The 23,413-nt window shown below is 41.3% G+C and overlaps 1 protein-coding gene across 3 annotated transcripts in view; it reads left to right on the forward strand.

The window, feature by feature from the left end:
• SYTL2 (synaptotagmin-like 2) overlaps positions 1-23,413 on the forward strand; it is a 138,342-nt gene that overhangs the window by 65,601 nt on the left and 49,328 nt on the right. For 2 of the 3 annotated variants that reach the window (XM_011984932.1, XM_011984931.1), the window contains exons 2-5: positions 2,258-2,748; positions 12,160-12,311; positions 14,801-14,936; positions 22,879-22,960. In XM_011984932.1, coding sequence (XP_011840322.1) covers positions 2,648-2,748; positions 12,160-12,311; positions 14,801-14,936; positions 22,879-22,960 — 471 coding nt within the window. In that variant the 5' untranslated portion in view covers positions 2,258-2,647. The remainder of the gene's footprint in view (positions 1-2,257; positions 2,749-12,159; positions 12,312-14,800; positions 14,937-22,878; positions 22,961-23,413) is intronic. The other variant, XM_011984933.1, reaches the window with a different exon arrangement.

Genomic DNA, 23,413 nt, shown 5'->3' on the forward strand with positions numbered 1-23,413 from the left:
ATGTGTATTTGGAGGAGAAAGATTTTGTATTAGCAGGTTCCTGCTGCACGAGTGTCATATAACAACTCCCAAACCTCAGTGACTTCCAACAACAAATATTTAGTTTTTTCTTTTATATCTATAGGTCAGAGGGGATTCCTGCTTCAGGGGGGTCACTTTCAGGTCTGTCCTTGTATCTCTTTCTGGAACCCAGGATGAAGAGGCAATGGATAATTGGGACAAGCTCTTCTCATGGCATGTGGCAGGAGTACAAGAAGCCAGGTCAAACCACAGAAGCACATTTACAGCCTATGCTTGTACCACATTTGCTAACATTCCATTGGCCAAAGCAAGTCACAGGCCAAGCCCAACATTAGGAGGGTAGGGATGAATTCTTTGCTTACTCTAGTGGGAACATGATAGTATAGTTCTGTTACAAGGAGGGAGTGAAGAGTTAGGAATAATCATTGAATCTGCTGCAGCTTTAACTAGGGGTATGGAAGTTACGGAAGGCTTCATGGAGGTGGTAACTTTGATCTGTCTTGAAGGGTAAGTAGTTTTCAAGATGAACAAGCAGGTAGTAGCATATGCAAGCACATGCAAATTAAAATAAAATAAAGTAAGGTCTTAATATTTATTTGAGTAATTACTGTGGGCAGTATGCAAAGAGCTAGAGGAAATTAAAACAAAGGTCATTAGATTCCCTGTCAATGAAGACCAAACTTCATGGGGGGAGATCAGAAAGAGACATAATACAAAAGAAACATATTACTAAATATAGTCTTATTCAGCTGGATGGAACAAAAGTGTAAACTCAGAGAGGAAGCTAGAATATATTTTTAGTAGCTATTTTTGGTACAGAATGCAAGACATGTGCTCTTTTTATATTCATTATTCCATTTAATCCTTACAATCTGTGAGGAACAACCTAATGTCAAGTACAAATGAGAAAACAGCTTCACAGTGGTTGGTAACTTGCCCAGTTACTTATAGCTAGCAAATGGTAGAAGGATAACTTCCCAGTAATTCTTTTTTTCAAGTAATTAATTTTTATGAATTTTATTCACTAGTGTACATACTCTTTTATTTTTAAACGGGGCTGCTTTAACATTTTATTTTATTTTATTTTATTTATTTATTTATTTTGATAAGGAGTCTTACTCTGTAGCCCAGGCTGGAGTGCAGTGGTGCGATCTCGGCTCACTGCAACCTCCGCCTCCTGGGTTCAAGCGATTCTCCGGCCTCAGCCTCCTGAGTAGCTGGGATTACAGGCATGTGCCACCACGCCCAGCTAATTTTTGTATTTTTTAGTAGAGACGAGGTTTCACCATGTTGGTCAGGCTGGTCTTGAACTCCTGATGACCTCAGGTGATCCATCTGCCTTGGCCTCCCAAAGTGCTAGGATTACAGGCATGAGCCACTGTGCCCGGCCTGCTTTAAAATTTACTAAAGGTTTTTAGTGTGTATATGCAGCACTGCACTTGTTAAAAGTGCCCCAACCTTGAGTAGATCACGTCCGAATTTCTGTAGGGCTGTGTCATTCTTCAGTTCTCACTTCCTTCCCATTACATATGTATTGAAGATGCCTCAAAGAAAATGGGATTCTTGCGCATTGTGCAACTGAAAAATCCTCGCTTTGGATGGTAAAGTGTTTGAAATTTTGCCTCTTCCTTTCCCCCAGTTTATATACCCACACAGGTAGGTGTTTTTCCCCTGAGAAATGAAGGCAGGCAAGCTTGTTAGGTTCCTTTAGGCCCAGAAAAGGTTAGCAGTGGGACTGGATGAAGAATAACAATTCTCACTCTTCTGCACACTATCTCTACCTAATACTAGTTCTCCTCTTATTATGGAGCTCATATATGGTACAGTGGAATGTTCCTACTTGTAAAGAGGTGAGCATTAAAAATTTTTATTTCTAATTTCTTGCCTGACCACTGGAATCACATATCCCTGATCTTACTGACCTTCAACATGACTTTTTAGCCTAGCATCCCCAGAGTTTGCAGAGAGAGAATCAGTTCTTTTTGAAACCATTCTTTACTCAGGTGGATCGTTAAACATTGACAGGCATTTTTGTGTGTTCTCCATCTTGGCGGTCTGGAATTGGGTTGAAGCATGTTTCATGACCCATTTACCATTTGCTTAGGAAGCCGGCTGAACAGGTTTCCTTGATCTCAGAGACCATCTCGCATGGCCATTTAAAAATCTTGTAGTAATGAGTAGTGCTTATAGGAACTACCTCTCACTGTCTGGTGTTTGCTGTCTCATGATTTCCCAGGTAGGTGATGCTCTGATGCTGCCCCTCCTTGTGAATTGATGATGGGTACAGAGAGAGAATAAACTGCGTCTAAGACGGAACCAGAGAAAGAGTGTGCTGGGAGCCACCGTAGGAACAAGCGACCTGTCTGGCAAGGAATACAGCATCCTTCTGAGAGCCTCTTCTCGACATTATCCCACAGACCAAGACTTCCTTGTGGGAAAGAACACTTAGGATCTTGCTATCAGCTGCCCTAAACTTTTGCTGAGCCAAAATAAGACTTTTGCTGCAGAACTGAACAAGATATTTCATTTTTGTGTCTTTTAATCTTCCTGGTTGCAGTCTTAGTTATTCAGCCCTGAGAATTTTGAGTCACATTTGTTGCTATTATTTTTGCATGCACTTTTCAAAATGATTGACTTAAGCTTCCTGACTGAAGAGGAACAAGAGGCCATCATGAAGGTTTTGCAACGGGATGCTGCTCTGAAGAGGGCCGAAGAAGAGAGAGTCAGGTAAGAGACCAGAGAAGTCCTTGGGCATGAGGGAAGGAAGAGGCAGTCTGTACGAAAATAGGACACTGGGTTTTTTTTTTTCAACCGTAAGTGGTAGTTCTGACTTGGAGACTGAATTTATGGATTCCAATTTTAGGTTCACTTCCTGGACAAAACATTTTTCCTCTTGGTGCCTCTTAATTTATCCTACTGGACTCCTACCAGAAATAGGGTCTTGATTAAAAACCTAACTAAATTCCTTTAACTTATTAAATACTGTGATAAAAATGAAATGTATACAACCACATACATCTACATTCATGGGTGTGTGTGTGTATATTTCTATCCACTTAAAAAAACTGGATCTACTTCTTTTTAACTGAATCATGAACCAAATTAGAATTTTAAAAAATTTTTAGAATTTGAAAAGAAAAGTAGCTCACATTTCTGCATGCTTTCAGAAAGGTTGGAATTGGTTTTAATGGCACAATTGAAAGTATTCTCTGAGCCAATTTTTCATTTGTCTTGGGTCGCATAAAGAGGAGTGGCAAGCTTGATACACTATTCTTGTTGGGTGGAACCCGAATGTTGCATGTCAATATTCCTACCACTTTCATTCACCTTTGCGGTCGAACAAGCACTAGGCCAGAATGCTGAAGAACTTGACTTTATCCAGGCCCTGCCATTTACTGCCTGTGTAATCTTGGGCTTTGAAGGCAGTGACAGGCTTCCTGAATGTAAGTTAGTAGTATTAATTTTATGATTCTCACCCCAGGAGTTATCCGAAAGGAGCATAAGATATGTTCTTACTTCCTGGGACACAAGACCGTGAATAATGGCTTTATTTTTACCATTTCCATATTTTGACACTGATTTAACATGGATGATTTATAAAAGAACATGCTAAAATTCACTTCAAACACTACAGAATGTCTGATTATGACTACTAAAATAACTTCTATATAGACAGTATTTAACAAGTTGCAAAGGACTTAACATGCCTATTATTTTTTATGAGCTCACATACTGTTTTGCAGTTGGTGGGTGGAGTGGGATATAATTACCCCATTTGATGTGTGAGGAAGTTGACTTTGAGACAAGTCAGTTGACTTGCCCAATATCACACAACTGGTAGGTGTCAGAGGTGAGAATCAAATCCCAGTCTTAGGTACTCATTTGTTAGCTCCACTTCCTCTGCCTGAGAAAACAATGACAGACAGGCTATCCCAGGACCTGGCAATGGAGGAAGGGGCTGGCTGTCATGGTATGAAGTAGGACACTGAGCTATGATGACAAGCAGTGGCTGTAGGTAGTGGGGAATCATGCTGTTCCTCAAAGGTACCTTGCAATGCTCCACGCACCTGGATGGGGCTCTGCTGTGCCTTCTTTGCAGATGGTGTGCCTTGAACAGTGTCCCCAGGAGAGATGAAGGATTGTCACTAACCCAGGCATTAGAGCCTCTCGGTAGCATTAATCCTCTACCCATTCACAGTTTATAAGGCCCTATTATGAATGTTATCCTCTTATGTTCCTCACAGCTACCCTGACATTTGTCTAAGCAGGGACTATTGTACCCATTTAGGAGTAAAGGCAGGAGGTGGGGGAGCATAGAGAAAACATTGATTCTTTAAGCATAAGTGGAAATGGAATTTCCTTTATCCTCTCAAAAGAAAAGATGGGGAGAGGACTTAGAAAACAGTAGAGCTGGGACTGCACCGACTCCCTCTTTCCACCTCAGGATGTGGGCCCGTGCGTTTTGGAGAGGTGCGAGTACCTTTGATTCCTTCTGCTCAGGAGGTGTTATTTATGGTCTGCAATTCTCCCCCTCTAGATAGTCAGCTTACAAGGAGAAAGCCTCCTTTCATTCCCTCCCTCCCTTCTATCTTTTCCTGGCACCTGGGATTCCAAACTGCTAAGTCTTGCCTGTAGTTCTGATTCTGTATGAATAGAGTGAAGGTGTTTCTTGGGCACTTGCATTGGTTGATGAAAATATCCTAAAAAAATGCAAAGTTCTGCCTGAAACTGGGCCTTGTAAGGGCTGTGAGTGTGTACCTTCTGGCATCAGCCAATCTACAACTTCAGCAAAAATGGTGTGAGTCCCTTCCTAGTGTTGGTGTTGCAGACGCTCCTTCTGTCTGTTGTTTCTGAAGGTGCCCCAGCAGCTGCCACTGGTGCTGCCTTTGTGTTTTGCTTTTGTGAATAAATGACAGGAAGAAGGTTTGGATTGATGAAAGCCCTGGTGTGAGTCAAACCCTCCCTACCATCACTTTCCCAATAGACTTTCTAGTTAGGCACCATGCACCTCATGTAGACTTGGCCATGGGCAGTTTCAGGACCCTGGAGCTGGGGAGCAGTGACAGTGCACAGATAGATGGCAGACCTATGGCTTGTTGACCTTGAAAAAGGCCCAACTCATAGCCTGACCCCCTCTTTGCTTTAGGCCTGAAGGGACTTGTGGGGATGATTTGGAGGTGGTTCTGCTCCTGGGATGGTGGAACCAGAACTGGATCTCTGAAAATGTTACTCTACGGGCTTTTGTTTGTCAGCGCCTTTTCCATTCCATTGCTATTTGTCTTTGCCTCTTCCACCAGAGTTATAGCCTAATAACTCTGAAAGTTTTTTTTTGTTGTTGTTGTTCCATATCAGTCATTTTACAGAAAAAGAGTTTTAAAGCCCAGAAAGGGTAAATGACTTGCCCAGGTCCACACAGCAAGTCAGTGCCAAAGCCATGATGAGAAAAGCTGTTGGACCAGTGCTTTTCCCTCTGCTCTACTCTGCTCATCATTTTATTCTTTCAGAAAGGAACAGCAAGGGTTTCATCATGACGTAAAGAACTCTGCTACATGGAACTGGAGATGAAACTGACATGCGTTTGCATCTCATTCCTACCACTAATGAACTGTGTTTCACTGGGCAAGTTATTTAACCTCTCTGAGCCTCAACTCAGAGTGGGCATGATCATAATACTACATTTAAATTTGAAAGATTAAAGTCAGGATTAAGTAAAATAATTTTTAGGAAGTGAGAGATAGGGAGAGATTTGGTAAAAGATACAAAATTACAGTGACCTGATCACTATATGTTATGTATATCAAAACATCACTGTTTCCTCATGAATATATATAATTATTATTTGTTAATTAAATTAAAAATAATTTTTAATCTTCCTGGCACATAGTATGTGATAGTTCATTTTAATTCCTTTATTCACACCACTCTACCTATACCTCCAGACAGGGACAGGAGATTCTAGTTAGTAGACTGATTCCTTAGAAGGAAATTACTCCTAAAACTCTTAATTATTTAATGTAGTAGAACTTAATTGAGCACCTGTGAAGTACAAGGAACTGCTCTGGACAATGATATGAAGAGAATTCTAGGGTGATTGAAAACATGGCCCCAGCTCTCAAGGAATTTACTATCTAATGACCTTTATCCATTGAATGGATTATCAGTTGCAAATTTAAAATCTCAGTTTTGTTTCCCTAACATGACTTTACAATGCCCCAGTCCTCCTAGGTGTTATTCAGCTTAGAAACACATTATATAATTACATCAACCCAATCAAAACATCATTAGAAAGGCTTTATTACTAAAATTCAGAATTTTCTTTTAAATACTAATGTTTTATAGACTTTGGAGTATAACTCTCCCGTAGCCACGAGGACATCACTAATGGATACATCACTGTTGCCCACAAGACCAGATATCACTTTAGAATCTTTTTCAGTATGGCTCTAGATGAGATCTGGCATTCAAATGGAAATATTGCCATTCCTAATATATCCAGTGCTTTGACTTGTTCACAACCAAGCTCATTCAAGATACTTTGGAGATGATTTAGTTTATATGTTACTTCCCATCTCTTTATTTATTTTTAATTTCTTTAAAAAAGATTTTCTCTGTGTCACCCAGGCTGGAGTACAGTGGGGCAATCATAGCTCACTGCAGCCTTGAACTCCTGGGCTCAAGTGATCCTCCTGTCTCCCAAGTAGCTAAAACCACACGTGTGTACTACCACATCCAGCTAATTAAAAAAAAGGTTTTGTTACCTCCCATCTTGATTTCATGGATAGGAAAAATGAGTGTTGCACAGAGACATCCAGTTCCTAAATCACTTGGTCTGTTCATGGTAGAACATGGACTTGTACCCAAGGAAATAGTCACTGGGGTGTCTCTGGGGTACAGCTGAGACGATAACGGTTCCAGATCACTGTTGCTACCACACTGTCTTTTATGCTGCTCCACTACCTGTAGCCATAAGTACTGGACCCAGTTATTACCATGTATCGCTACACAGCCTGCTTCCCTAGCTCCCATGTGGAGACATTTCACAGACTAGCAGTGAAGGAGACATTCGGGTGGATTCTTTCTTTCTCTTCCACCCCTGTCCTGTGTTTTGTCTCTTGCTGCCCTGCCCCACCTTTAAGGAAACATAACCATACATACACATATGTAATTTTAGTCTTTTATGGTTTGAAAATCACATACTCAAAAGGTGGCATTTCCTGTGCTTTGCGTCACACTGCCAGCAGGAAATTGCTGCTCATGTCTGTCTGTACACCACTGCATCCCCCACCCCCATATACACACAACCACATCTACGGCGATGGGTGTTTTTGCAGTAGATATGATCTCAACCGCCACCACATCTTATGATTCTCAGCTGCCTCCTTAGACCTAGTTGTTTTTCTTTTTCTTTTTTTTTAAATGAAGGCAGTTGTCATTGAAGAACTAATTTCCAGGACCTCTCATGGTGTTTTTCTGTCAAAGCAAAGGGGAAAGGAACCAATATTTGTCAGGGACTGTACATGGATCTTCACATGGATTTTCCTGTTTCATCTTCAAAACAGTATAGCTGAATCCACTTAACAGATGAGGAGATAGGGTTGAAGAGGGTAACTGCCCTGCAGGATTGAAGCCTTGCTGATCCAACGTCAAAGCCTGTGCACTTTCCTTACACTGTGCTGCCTCTCAGCAGACTGCAGAGACCTATGATATGTCATGTAAAAGATGTATATTTCTTGTTTTCCACTGTAAGGAAGTTTTGCAGTTTGTTTTCCATGTGTTGGTTTTCAGATTCTTCATCAAAGATTGAGTTCCTTGGGAGAAAGAGTGAAGTGTGACAGCCATCTTAGAAACCAGAATCATGTTTGGCTCTCTGAGGCAGGACTGGGTAGTAGAAAGTGTGTTGGCTGGGAGTCAGGCTGGCTTCTGCTGCCAGCTCTGTGTGACCTTGGGCAAGCCTCTTAACTTCTCTGGGCCGCTATCATTTTATCTAGAAAGTGAGACCATTTGTAACTATCTAAGAATATACTGGGCAAGATGAAAAAAGAAAGGCTGGAGAATGGACTAGTCAACCTATCTGGCCAGCAGCTGTCCACAGTTGACTAGATACTATCAACCAGGTCCTGCAGATGATGTTCGAGCTTTGGCTAGTTCTGTTGAGTAGCTGGAAGCTGAGGTGTACATAAGTGAGCACAAGGAGTAAAGGGGTAGGCTGAGGGCAAAGGTGTTGAATCCAGCCCAGAGGGCATTTCTGCTCTTCTGGCTTTCCTTTGTAAGTGCTCACACTCTTGGCATGAAAAGGAGTTGACATTGGCAGTTAGGGGTGTTGTTAGAATTTTTAATGTCCAATTCCAAGCAGATGACTGGTATGGGAATTAATGAGTCAGTGAACAAATAACCAGACAGGGCTTAGATGTGGCTTTTAGCATACAGAAGAGGTAAAATAGCCATCTTTTGCAATGGATGAAATTCTTTGAACAACATGGTGAAATTGTAAGGATGAAATGATAAGAGGCATGTTAAGTGTCAGATGTGTGATTCAGCACAAAGCAGATACTGTTTGCTAGCTGAAGGAATGGGAGAATGAATGAGAGAATGACCAGGACATCCTGTCTGGGAGGCCAGCAGGCCAGTGTACTTTCTGGATTGTGTGCTCTTCTTCAGCCCTCACTTCTGCCCACCTGCCCACCGGTGTTTACTGAGCATCTTCTCTCTGCTTAATTCTCTGCTAAACATAACGTGTGTGTATGGAGAGGATGGTAAAGGATAAATGTCAGTCCCAAGAAATTTACCCATTTCTCTCTTCATCTAGATGGTACAATAATTAGAGAATCAAATGCTCATTTGATTGATGTAATTAGAGTTCAGAAAAAATGAGAGATGAACATGGGCTGGAAAACGAGAAATTTTTTTTTTTTTTTTTGAGACGGAGTCTCGCTCTGTCTCCCAGGCTGGAGTGCAGTGGCGCGATCTCAGCTCACTGCAAGCTCCGCCTCCCGGGTTCACGCCATTCTCCTGCCTCAACCTCCTGAGTAGCTGGGACTACAGGTGCCCACCACCGCACCCGGCTAATATTTTGAAGTTTTTCATAGAGACGGGGTTTCACCGTGTAAACCAGGAGAGTCTTGATCTCCTGACCTCGTGATCCGCCCGCCTTGGCCTCCCAAAGTGCTGGGATTACAGGCATGAGCCACCGTGCCCAGCCGAAAATGAGAAGATTTTAACAGCAGCACTAGATAGTGGGATTTTAAAAATAATCTACATCTTTACAAAACTTAAACTTTGATGTTATACATATGGATTTATCTACGAAATATTACTAGTGACTAAGATAGAATAGAAGTTGATTATTAAACCTAGTAGTGACAGTCATGTTAGGAAATATGTAAGTGGCACTTAACTACATTTGAAAGAGTCTCCTGTTCTTTTGCCACTTTAAAACAAGTGAGCCAGAAACCCTTTCCTTACTATAATGGCTACCAGCCTTTGTAGGGGCCATGTGTTTCAGGGAGTTGACACACAACCTGTGCTCATTGTGCATTGATCACGGGTTTATAGACAGTCATTTAGGCAGGAATAGATCAAGAGTTGCACAAGAATCCCCACAAAGTACATTTTAGTTGAAAAACAAAAAGAAACAATCTTATGAAAAGAAATTGGGTGTTGTTCTGCTATAAGGGTTTGTGGCCTCCTTCAACAAGAATGCTGACCGACACCACATTTCATGATGTTTTTTCCTGTTCTGATGAGAGATGAGCATGTCCTGCTGCATCCGGAGGAGACACCATCATTTTGACTAGATCTAAGGTTCACTTAATCTCAGCAGTGACAGGATCTTCTTGATCTCTTGCCTGACTCAGACAGGATGGCTGCTGAGCATTTATTTATTCTTTGATTTATTCACTCAACAGTTATTGGGTATCAGCTCTGTTCCAGGCTCCGTGCTAGGTGCTGGCATTACAAAGGTGATTAAGACATAGTCCTCACCTTCAAGGAATTTGCGAAGTCCACAGATTAGTGAGTACAACAGATGTGCAAACAGATCATTGGAATGTGATATAGTAAGGGCTGAAGTGGAGGTGCTGTGCGAGCATGGAAAAGGAGAAACTGTAATAACTGTGCCCTCCTGAGTTAGGGAAGGCTTCCCAGTGAGGCAGTGTTTGAGCTGGATCTGAAGGATGAGGAGCAACGGGCTGGACAGAGAAGTGAGGGAAAGACATCCCATGAAACTTCACATTAATTGGCCTTGTACCAAGATCTAGGCAGTACTAAGTACTTTCAGTTAAACATCTCAATCATCTCAGAAGTCCTGGAGGATAGGTCTTATTTTCCCTGATCCTTAAAAACAAGGAGACTGAAGCTTAGAGGAGTTCGATAAACTGCCCAAGATCCCATCTAGGAAGGGTCGGAACTGAGATTTGGATGTAATTTGGGGAGCCTTGAAAACCCAGAGTCTTTCTGCCACAACTTCCTGCCTCTGTCATCTACAGAGGTCACAGAAGAGCATTGGAGAATAGTAAGAAGCCGAGCATGCTGGCAAGTGGGGTATGGGCATGAGTGTTGGAAAAATGAATCTGAAAAGGTAACCTGAAGCCTTTTTAGGTGGTCAGGAGCCTCATCTGATATTCCTCCACTCTTCAAGAACTGAATAAATACCCCCTATTTTCCAGACACTAAACAAAGATGTATTGAGTACAGACCCTGCCCCCAGGAACTCACTGACCAGGGAGAAGTAGAAGAACTTCTCCATTCTGCAACTGAACTCAAACTTGGTCCTTTTGGGAGGAGAAAGCAAAGGTTCGCCAACAGTCCAGCAGTTGTTTGCTCTGCTGGAAACCTTAGGCAGTGTCAAACCATTAGGAACATTTAATAAAAGCCATGATCTCATTGCTGACTGAGAACTATGAAGTGATGATGCTCTCCCTCTCATGGTTTGTAGATGGGCTGTCATGACAAGGAGAGGAAGTTCCTGTAAGAGTTTACTCTGGGTGGAAGGACACTCTCCAGGCACGCTTGGGAGAGAGGAGACATTCTTGCTAGACCTGGGATAACTGCTCCCCCTCTTTTTCCCACTCCCAGGTGTGCCAGTATGCAACCCTTACATGCAGCGCTGCTGCCACCTTGGCCCATTCACATTCTCTGCCTGAAACACTTTGATTTGCTAATTGAGGAAGAGTGCATTTTAGTTTGAATGACTATCTTAAAACTCTCTTGGATTTATGTAGCACTTTATCTTCCAAGAGTATAGTGTTCCCTTACAGCTTTTATTCCACTTTATTCTAAGTATATCTCTACAAACGAGAGATTTTGTGATGTTTTTATTTTATTGAGATGGATAGAGAGATGGAGAGGTTAAGACTTGTCAATTAGAACAAAGTTTTTAGGGAAGTTTTAGGAGGGCAGACTGTCTTGTTTGTTCTTTAGGTTTTAGTTTTTCAGTAAGCATGAATAATTGTGAAACTCTTAAATACAGTATCTGCACAAATGGAACTTGCCTGTACACACTCCTCCTCAATTTTGGTCTTCCCTGATTCCAGCAGCTTTTTAAAGGTCCCTTCCCCTAACAATAAGCATAAGAGGCACCACCCCTCCTCCACAGGCTTCCAGGAAAGTCTCTGATAAACTCATATCATGCAAAATGGAAAGGACTGATGAGCTAATGACTACCCCATCCAGTGTTTATTAGGTGCCAGGGAGATGCAGAGCTATTGCATGAATTCACTTAGTTAAACCTCATAGAAACCCCAATTTTAAAGTCCAAAGGTTACTATTAGTAATGCTTTTTTATGGATAAGGAAACCAAGGCTTAGGGAAGCCTACCGTATTATCCCTCCCTGGGATATTTGCATTTGAACAGCAGACACTGAAGAATGCAGGCAGAAAGTGAATCTGCTCTTGAGAAATTTCAGGCATCATATGGGAGTCATGGATTAAACCTTTATTTGAAAAAATGTTGGCCTTGTCTTCTCTGACTTTTCAAAGGCGAACATACCTGCATTAGTCATCTGGGAAGTTTTTGGGATCATCTGAAATATTAAAGCTTCATTTTAGCTGTATGTTTACACATGTCTTTATGCAGTGTCACAGTGAGCTCATTTATTTACTGTGGGTTCTCAGCAAACTAAAGCTCTTTTCCTTTTGTAGACATTTGCCTGAAAAAATTAAGGATGACCAGCAGCTGAAGAATATGAGTGGCCAATGGTTTTATGAAGCCAAGGCAAAAAGGCACAGAGACAAAATCCATGGCGCAGATATCATCAGAGCATCTATGAGAAAGAAGAGGCCCCAGGTAGCAGGTGAGTTGACTTGGCTAGTGCATTTACAACCAGCATTCGTTTGGGAAGAAAGAGCTGGGAGAAGGGAATGGTGTCAGAAATCTGCTGATGGAAATCATTTGGATGTATGCTTTTCGTAATGCGTGGCCCTCTACTTTAAAATTCCCTTGCCTTGGATTTGGATGGATGAGGGCAGAGCTAAGTGACTCAGTGTGGTGTAGAGGAACATAGGAAGCCCTTTAGGTGCCCTGTTGAATTACAGTAGCATAGATAACTGGGGCCTGTAAGGGATCTACCACCTCTTCTTTGGCTTTTAACTCTGAAGATTCAGAATCTTCCGAGTAAAGTGAAGGGCTTAGACAAAAAGATATCAGCCTCTCTGTTCAGTGATCTTAACATATGGTAGTACTTTCTTAATTAACCAAGTATATTATTTAAGAGACTGTAAAGGCATTTTTTTAATGGAAAACCCTTCTTATTTATATGATTAAACAAAAATAAATTAAGCTGCATAGGAACAATTTTAAAGTCGCGAGAAACATCGACTTTGTTTTGAGGCTGTAGTAGCTGACGCAGCATCTCCTTGCTACCTACTTCAGCCTTCTCTGTGAACCACAGTGATACATTCAAAAGCCTGTGAGCTCACACAGGAGTTTTAAAACACTTTTCCATTGGTTCTTCACCTGCTCATTGCCTGCCATGTCTGTGGCCTGCAATAGTAACATTTAAAAGTGAAAGTCAAAAGAGGGGGAAATAAAAATGCCAACCAACCAAAAACCCACTTTAGCCTAAAGGTTTGGGGGGAAATCTTTACTTCTCCACCCATCTACTGAATTGATGGGATTTATACTATCATGGCAATGCCCATTTAAAAGTGGCAAAGGCAGCCAGCATCCCACCCCAAATGGGCTTGTAGCATGGTTTCTGTGGCCGGGGGGTTACTATGATAGTGCATATTCCTTATATCATGGCACTATTTTTATGTCTTTTTTTTTTTTTTTTAATAGAGTCTTACTATTTTGGCCAGGCTGGTCTCCAACTACTGGCCTCAAGCAGTCTTCCTGCCTCACCCTCCCAAAGTGCTGCAATTAAAGACATAAGCCACCATGCCTGGCGAAGGCAATATTTTGAGGACTTGTTTTAAATTCTGTTGAGTTCATTAAATACTTACTGGTTGCCTTCTCTCTAACTCTGGCTTAGTCCATGTAAAGCCTTGTCAAGGTCTACTTTATACTCAATAAGGAAAATAGCTATCACCTTTTGAGCATCTAATATACAATAGACATTTAATCTCTATTATTTCTGATTGCAGTAATCCTGTAAGGTAGGCATTATTTCCCCCATTCTATACATGGGACATATGGAGCTCAGAGAAGTTAAGTAACTTGCCTGAGATCACATAATTGGCAAATGGCAGAGCCAGGATTTCAAAGTATTTCTGAATTAGTGCCATACTCCCTGCAGATAAAGACTGACTGCTTAGTATGTACAGGGCATTGTTTGCAGCCCCCTTGCTTTTCAAAATCACCCAGACCTTCAGAAATCTTGAGGGGTACTGGTTAGTACCAGGGGACCCCATTTTGCAGATGAAGAAACTAGACTTATGTGTAGCAGGACCTGTGGGGGGATACTGTCCTGGAATGTGGGTATTTAGAAATTGGAAGCTCCAGCACTGCTTCACCCTTACTATTGATGAAAGTATTCTGGGCACTTACTGGCTCTGTGGCCTTAGGCAAGTTTCTTGAACTTTTTGATTCTCAATTTTCAAATCTGTATACTTGGAAAATAGCTTTCACCTCATAGAATAATGCATGCAAAGAACTCAGCACTGTGCCTGGTAGTTATCATTCAGTTGATGCTAATTATCAGAGATGTTCAGGTAAAGAGTGAGTGCTGGATGTTCATAGACAAAAAGAGTTTATTTTCTGAAGCAGGAGCACAGAATTTTTATGGGGGCTCTGACATCTGAGCTGGGATTGAAGAGTGTGTAATTTTGGATTTGTAGAGACTATGGGGAGGAGGAGAAGGCAGTGGAGGAAGACATTCCTAGACCATAATCATTTGTTCCCCTTTGTATCTTAGAGCACATACAAGATATTTCAACACATTGTAGCTATTCAGTAAATGCTTGGTAATGATGGTGCTTCTATCCCACTGAGGACTTCCTGCCCTGAGCATCCCCTGGCCATGCACATTTAGACCTGACCCCAACTCAGTTCAGATTAACCTAGAGGCAGTCAGAATTTTGCTTTAATGGTCTCTGGAGTTACTCGCACATTTAAAGGTATGCTCATTCTCTCAGGAGACTCTGCTTGGGGAAATCTAATGTGGGAATTTATTGACTTCTTTTTTAGATGTAATTCTGATCAACTGCTTAGATCCAGTGATTGCCTTGGCACTGGGAAGGCCTGAGGTTCAGGTTCAAGCCTTCACTGATAAGAGCTGATAAGAGAGTTGTAGGTCATGGAGGTGAGAGATAACCTTCCTGTCTTTATTGTTTCCTGTTTCAGCTGAGCAGAGTAAAGACAGAGCAAATGGGACAAAGGAAAGCTGGGTGAATAATGTCAACAAAGATGCTTTACTTCCTCCAGAGCTGGCTGGCGTTGTAGAAGAGCCAGAAGAAGATGCAGCACCAGCAAGCTCAAGGTGAGGCAAAGCTTCTGGGGGAGAGCTGCTGCATGTAGCTTTCATGGCCTCGGGTGTCACATGGGCAGAATGGCAGTCTATGAGTACAAATGCCAGACTGGGGTTATAGGCAAGGGGGAGGGGCAGTGTATGAGAGAATTCTGGGCCCCGATGCAGATGAAACCCAAGTAGTACTCTTTCTCAGTTTTCAGAATTTCCAACAAATCTACATCTTAAATAAAATAAAAATGTTAAGTGGTGATTTCTTGCAGCACCAGCAAGAGCTGTTTTTATTTCTCCCATGGATTTCTACTTAGAGTAGAATGAAGAGGTACTTCAAAATGACTTTGGGGAATAAGTCATTTCAGGGAAAAGATAAATTATGATCAGATTGTAACAGCCTAGTGCAATGGAAGAAGCTCAAGCACAAGAACCAGACAGATGTGAATTCAATTCCTGAATCTGCCGTTTATTAGCCATTTGACTATGGGCAAGACATTTAACCTTTCTGAGTCTATACTGTTAACTATGGCTAGGAACAATAATGTATACCTGAAAAGCTATGGTAAGAATTAGTGATAAGGTATGTAGAATACCTGGCATGATAGATACTCAGTAAATGCCTCTTAAGGATATAGATTATCTTCAATATTATAGTCCTGGGGTTTTTTGGTGTTTTTCCTGCATGTTGTTATCTGACTAATCAAAATGTACATTTGTACATCCTTGCTGAGATGCAGCCAATTGTGGGATTACTTTGCTATAAACCTTTTGAGCCATAATGATTTGTTTTTAGGTATTTAAGGATATTCTCATTGGTGTCTGTTCCTTGAGGGCATAGTTGTTACCCTTTAGTGAGAGGGGCAGTTGCCTTTTATCTGTAGCTCCTCAGTTAAGTTAGTTCAATTCGGAGTCTCTAACTGGGATGAAGTTGATGGATTTACTGGTGTGATGTCACTGAATCAGGGTCCAAGGCTGAAGCACCTGAGAATGGGGATATTTCTAGCATAGTTTATAGGTGTCAGGGAGGGTATATGATATAAGTACCAATAGGAATTTTAAAGTCAAATATTAGTAAAGATATGTCACGTGGATAATGGAATACTGACTCTGTGGGTACTCTAAGGGTACCCTTTATTTATCTATTTCCCATTTGGAAAGGGGATCATTTTGTTTCCCATGAATGGCAGGCTGCACTGTTTCCCCTCTGGGACTATTTGTAATTTTCTTTTGTATCTGTAGAGGCCATCTTGGCTGGGGATAAAACACCTTAATAGTAGTCTCTAATTGATAATGTGACCTTGCAGTAGTACTGACTTAACTCCTTGGACTTTTATTTCCTCAGCTTTAAAATGGGAGTAATAATATTAATAGTTTTCTAGAAGAATTACTGAGAATTTAATTAGCTAGTGAATATAGAATTCCCAGTGCAGGCCATTAGCATGTAATAAGTGCTCAAGAAATGGAAGCATGAGCTCTTGCCTACATGCAAGATATTTCAGGAAGCCCAGGAAAGAGTTTGAAGGACACACTATTCTGTTCCCCTGGGTGACTCCCCACTTGCCACCTGCCTATAGTCTCTCTAATGGAATGAAGGCCTTCCTTCATAAAGAAATATGAGACCTAAAATATTACCATGTTAAAGAAACCCAAAGGGAGAGAACATAGTTATTTATATTTACCACCAAGGAGCTGAGAGTTGGCTTTGATGGGAACTGGGGAGCACTAGAGCACTGACCGACTGAGGGAGGAGGGAGCAGGTGCCACAGAAGGGGAAAGGAGATGATTTGGGAGCATCAGAGACAAATAGCTCATTGCCCCATTTTGTCTGGGTCAGACTTTCCATCCTTCTTCTAGGAACTTATTCTATCTTAATGGGCCTGAGGGACAGAGGTGCCATTGCCTTCATAGCCTTACTTTTTCTTCATGAACCATGAGGCTGGTGGGTATTTTCCCACTCTTCCTCAACTTGAGGCTAGTAACACAGCATTCAAGATTAGCATCTCCATTATTTTCTCCATTCCTTGTGTGACTTCAGGCAAGTCTTTCAGGTCTCATCTGTAAATCAGAACAGAATTGCCTCACCAGGATATAGTGAGATTAAATGACACAGGGCATGGGAATCACTCAGCATTTCTCAGGAAGAAAGAAAATTGGCCATTTTCCCGTGGCATGAAAATTTTTATTATTACATGGATGAAGTATGGTTGAGAAGGCAAGAATAAAGATGTTAGATGTATTCCGGATGCTTTGCTCATTAAAGGCCAATCCTGTAACACATGCCATGGGTGATAATTATCCAGAAAGTTAGAAAGAGCTATTTTTTACTTCCTTCTTTCAATATTAGAAACTACTACCTTACTCAGTATCAAGTTCCTGCAATGTTTCTTACCTATACTTTAACCTTTGTGAACTGGGTGTGTTAAGTGTATTTTGGGGCCTGTACTTTTAGACTAAGTGAACTTTAATAGAATGACTCAGTACCTGTCAATATTTTCTTAGCTAGGAGTCAGAAGTTGGGGAATGTAAGGTAATAGGCTGGTTATTGTAGTTTCTGGAGTTTTGCTAATATGCTCTGTTGCAACATCTTTCTTTCTGTTGTGGGCACAATTCTGTGGGGTCACAGAATTTTACTTCACACATGAAGAAGTAAAACACTGTGGGTACCCAGCATGTAGTCAAGCATTGGCACCTGCCTGCATTCTTTCTGAACTCACCTTTGTTTGCACCTGGAGCACAAGGAAGCAGAGAGGTTTATGAGCAGAGGAGAAGAAAATAAGGCTTGTTCTGGAGTAGCAAAAGGAAAACCCTGAATGCTCACATTTCTAGTTCTGGTTACAGACTTTTCAGGTGGGCATTGTTGGTTGGACCAGCACTTCATAAACCCTTTGTAGTAAAGGACTAGTTTTGTTTCATTTTAAAGTTTTTATTTCTAATCATCACAGATTGATATCTTTTGTAAAATATAATGAGAATGAATACTAGAAAAATGAAATACAGAAAACAACAGTGGCATGCAAAGATAAGCCCATTGATCATGTTTGCTATAAATAGTTCTTCAGCACATAGCCTCCATTTCTGTACTTATCTCATTATGAACCAGTGACAAACAGTTCATGGATGGGCACTGGTCCATGAACCATATGCTGATAGCACATTGTGCGCCCCCAACAACAGAAAATAACTGTTGAATATGTACACAGTAATCCACAGGACATGGCTGAGCCTAGGTGGGGAGTACAGAATGAAGACTCATCCCATGAAGGTCAGAACCCTGTCCATAAATGAGGTATAATGTTTCCTGACTATCAAAGTAGGCCTGTTCTGGTTTTACTAAGAAGCTCTCACTTCAGAAGTGTCCCCATGAGCCCTGGCGATTATAGAAAAATAGAGGAGAATTTGAGGGCCCTCTCAGATTTGCATAGCTGTGACAGAAGAGCATTCAAGATGGAGAACTAGACAGCAGGAGGTAACCTATAAAACTCTGTGTGGCCACGCCCCCTCCTTGGCTTGTAAGGGGGCTTGGCTGCTGCACAGGTTTGTAATGTCTAGTAATCAAACATCTCTAGAGAATGTCTCCTAAATGAGTTCAGGGAGAACAAGATAAACCCTTCACAGTGGTATTTCAGTCCATGGCATTGACAGGCTTTCTTCTGGGCACTTACCTGTAAAATGGCAAGAAAATGATAAATTTCTTTGCAAGCAAAACTGCATTTACACCTAACTTTGTTTTTGGTAGAATTAAAACACTATTTGGTAAGTCTTTGTGCTTCATTGCCTGTGCCTCAGGGATGCTTCTGACACCAGTCTCCTTCTTACCCTCTGTTGAAAAGAACCGATCAATTACAGACACATCTGTAGCTCTTAGTTTTCCCAGACAATGCTCTTTTTCCTGAAAGTCTTTAGTAGATATTAATTTCCCTCTCCCCGAAGGATTAGCTATTGCGTTTACCCCTAGTATTAAGATGAGTGTAAGGTACCTAGCTTGCTCCCAAAGGCAGGGTAGAGATGAGCCAATCTGAGATAATGCATCTGATGTTTTTTCCTGGGATTGATAGCAAATCTAGTAATGTGAAGATTTCATTTCTTGGAGGCCTGGCCTACAAAGTCATTTATATTGAGCTCTTAAAATAATTCTTCTTAATCCTATAAGATCTCAGATTTACTCATATCAGTTGTAGTAGGAATAGTTTCACTGTGACATAAAAATGCCTCATACTTTTATATCTGCGTTCAGTAACTCTGTAGCCTGAACTGTGGGAACACTGGAGAACTATGTATACTCACAAGTAATATTTTACTTAAAGAATTACTGACTTGAAGGGCTTCACATAAGATATTTTCTAATTTGCTTCCCTCATTCCATCCCTGAGCCATCTCTTCATTTGTTTGCTCATTTGTTCATGCTTCATTAAGTGCCAACACATCCAGCACAGTTCTGGGTGCTGGGGATGAGACACAGCTTGAGCCCTCAAGGAACTCACAGTACAAAGGGAGAGATCAAAACAACAAAAAACAAGTCAACAACACTTGTAAAATTTGTTTCTGGTTCTATAAACAACATTTAAGCTAAAAGAGAAAACCTCAGACAAAGGCATATCTGCTATTATTTTTAACTGTTTTAGAGAGAATGACTGGTGAAGGTTAAAAAAATTTTTTTAAATGACTGCACGTGCATAGAAGCACTTTGTGGCTGGATATAGCAGGCAGCTGCCTGTGTGGTATAATTTTAAGACAGCTGTAAAACTTCTTCCCCCAGTAGCCCTTCCACAGTACCTGATGTTATTTATTCTTTTTAGTTAAGATTTCAAAGACTTGTATTAGAATGAAGATGCTTTTAGGAGGGGCACCCTTAACAAAGTAAACTAATTCTGTCTTAGTGCTGCTTTTAATGTTGCAGATCCTTTTTTGAAGAGTGCCTGAGGGAAGAAAGTTACAGAACACAGGGTGTGGAATTTGGCTTGCTTCATAGTTTAAAAATCTTATCATGTGGAATGTATTGAGTATCTTTTATATTCAGGACACAGTCTACTACCCTCTGAGAGGAATTCTAAGAAACAGAAGACACAGTATCTGGCTCTATTCTGTATTCTCTTAGGAAAAATAATACAACTATTTATGAAAATCTGACCACATGATAGCAAATAGTGCCAGGAAGAAAGGAAATTCCTAATTCAAAGTACCAATAAAATGTGCCGCAATAATTGAGGCAAGAGAGACGTACTTCTAGCCTGGTTGATACAAAAGGTAAGATTTGGACTGCACATGAAGAGTATAGGGATGATTTGGGTAGACAAAGAAAGCAAAAAGAAAACACTTTTTTTGCTTTTTGCAAAAAAGGAGGGACTGGGGAATAGGTTAAGTGGAAATAGCCGAGTCAGGTGAGTTTCTGAGGCAGTAAGTAGATTGACCATTTTGTTTGGCATGAAGGGTGAACAGAAAGGAAGAATAGAAAAGTATATTGGGGCAGATGGTGGATGGTCTCCAGTACCTTGCCGAGGAGTTCAGACTTCATTCCACAGGTCTTGAGGATCCTGCAAAGGTAAGGAACAGAAGAAAGACACCATCAAAGTTGCATTTTGGACCATCCCAGCATAGTGGTAGAATGTAGAATGGTTTAGGAGAGTGGAACTTGGGAGTCAGGAAGCTAGATGTGAGGCCAATAGGGTTGACACAAATAAAGGAGGTGTCAGTAGAGGTAGAAAAGAAGAAACAGATGTGGGAGTCCCCAGGAGGGAAGAATCACCCAGACTTGTCTCCAGTCCTGTTGCCACAAACCACTGCTTTAATGCAAGAAACCAGAAGCAGTATAGCCTAACCATTACCATGATTGTCTTTGGAGTCAGACACACCTGAGTTCAAATCCCCAGCTCTTTTCCCAATTTTGTGACATCAAGCAGGTTACTTAACCTCTGTGAACCTCAGTTTTTTCATAAGTGAGATGGAGAGAATGATAGATAACTCAGAGAGATGATGCAAAGATCAATTGAGAATAAGATAGTTGCGGTACTGATTGCCCAATAAAAGACAGACAAGCAAAACATTATAGTATCCCTTGAGAGAAACAAAGCTGCTAGGAAGTAGCTACATTTTCAGACAAAATTTGAGGCAATAAGACTCTTGTTTTAATTTTTTCCTATTAAGCAGACTAAACTTTAACTGAGTATCCTACCCTCATCCCAACTTGTCCCTATCCCAACCACAAGGTAACCCAGTATATCCTGTGTGTTTCTAGTATTTTAGTGTCTGACCATGTGTTCTGACTGTTTTGTTTCTTCCTCTCTTTTTCTTTCTGAATAGCAGAAACAGGCATTTTGTTTAATACCTAAATAATCTGCCTCATTATAGTTTGGCAAATAATGTGGATTAAAAAAAAAAAAAAGCCAGCCTCCTGCCTACTATCTGTGGCTGCTTCTCCTGGCACTGGCTCAGTTGGCCCTCATTTATTTAGCCATTCACCAGTTATGTACCAGGCACTGTGCAAGGCACTGCAGGGGATAGAAAGATGTTTGAGATACTCTTGAGGGATCTCCCACTTTACTATGCGAGGTAAGATATGTATACACAGAAGAGGTTACATAGTAGACATGAAATGCATAGCTAGATACAGCTCAGTAAGGGAGAGACCTCATCTCTAGGAGGTAGGGACTACATGATATGCAATATGGGCTGTTGAGGCTGGTGGCCTGGAGGCACAGGAACTGGAATTCCAGGGAGCAGAGGGAGAAGGATATAGACACTCTGCTTATCCTTTGGGCTTGGTGAGTGGGAAGGGGAATGGAGAAAGATGGTGGGAAAAGATGGGTGTGCCGTAGAGACCCCCAACCATCAGCACTTGGCTCAGGTCTTCTGATTATGTGACTGCTTTATTTACTAAGGAAGATTATGCAGAACACTCTGAGAAACTGAGCATAGCATCGGCGATAGGGATGTTGTTCCTCATATCACCCACTGGCTTCTAAAAATGACACTCAAGAGAAATTGCTTTCTGATTCTGAGCTATTGGTTGTTTTTATTGTACAGAGACTGAATTATATCAGTGACTAGGTTTCTTTTTTCACTTCTGTTGCTAGATAGCTTGATTCAAGTTTGTGCACACCTGTTACAGGAATGAAGGACTCCTGTAATGTGTCTATTAGCCTTAATTCTGGGTCCATTATACATTCCTATTCTGTTCCCTCCCCTTTCCCTCCTATCCTCTATTTCCCCCTTTCTTGCCTCTATGTAATCAGGTTGTATTTTATATCCTTCTGCTCATCTGCTATAATCCCTTTCTGGAACAATGAGGAGAGTAATGAAAGGAAGAATGACTTCCTCAAGAGCTCAACCGTTCCTTGGGAGTAATTGTGTAAAAATAGCAATTGAAGTACAGAGATAAAGAAAAGAAATGAGGCTGCAGGAACATCTAGCCCATGGTTTTAGTGACAATAATCTTGGTTGAGGTTCTGTGGCCTTGAGGGCAAATTGCTCCTCTCCTCTCCAGGACTTTGGTTCCTTGCTTCGTGGGGAAAAGCAGGAATCTTCCCCCAACTTCCACAAACTAAGGTATTTTCCCAGCTCCTGACTCTGTGATGCCACTGAGAGAACTGGTGGTGGTAACAGGACACGAAGGCTTCAGCCAGTAGCGACTTCACCTCCTGTGCCTGAGGCAAGACCACTGGAGCAGGAAGTTCCTCTCTACAGCCAGGGCCTCCATGACCCTCTTTTACCCTTCTCAATAGCCAAGGGCGTGGTGGTTCTGGAGGGAGCCTGCCCACCTCACTTGTCTCCACTCACTCTTGCCTTACCGTCACTCTGGTGCTGTCCTGTCCCTGGGATAGGGAATCATTCTCTAGAGAATCCTTCTTCTTCCTCCGCACCAGCTTCTTCTCCTAGCCTGCTGATAGCTTTCCTCTTCAGAGGCATAATTTATGATTCCTCAAAAGGTGAGGTTTTATTCTTTGAATTATTGTTTCTTTTACAGTTCCAGTGTGGTAAATCCAGCTTCCACTGTGATTGATATGTCCCAGGAAAACACAAAGAAACCAAATGTGTCTCCAGAGAAGGTAGATTGAGCCCAGATTTTGAAAATCTCATATTTGTTAGGCATGCCATTTTTCCTCATTGTGTCAAAGCACCACAAAGAGAATTTTGTAGAACAGTTTTTTGGTACCAAACACAGGTAATTTTTACTATTTAGTTTAAGAAGTCACTCTCGTGGTGGAAAAAGTGGATTAGTCATTGCATTGCTGAAGACCCAGATTTCTTGCCCTAAAGGGTAAAAAGTCTGAAGCTATTTGGTGCTGCTGCTGCTTTTTAGCATTTGGAATAAGGCTTGTTAGTTCCATGTCAGTCCTTATTCCTATATTCCTATGCATAGCTTCTTAAATCTCTGTTAGAGAGCTGCTTCTGGGAGAGAATTGCTAATTTATTAAACTATAGACAGTAAACATTGCTATTGAGTCCTATATTAATTTTTAAAACCTCTATTGATACCATTTTTATCATTAGAATTGATG

Source organism: Mandrillus leucophaeus, unplaced genomic scaffold (assembly GCF_000951045.1).
Source record: "Mandrillus leucophaeus isolate KB7577 unplaced genomic scaffold, Mleu.le_1.0 Scaffold276, whole genome shotgun sequence".
NCBI lineage: Eukaryota > Metazoa > Chordata > Mammalia > Primates > Cercopithecidae > Mandrillus > Mandrillus leucophaeus.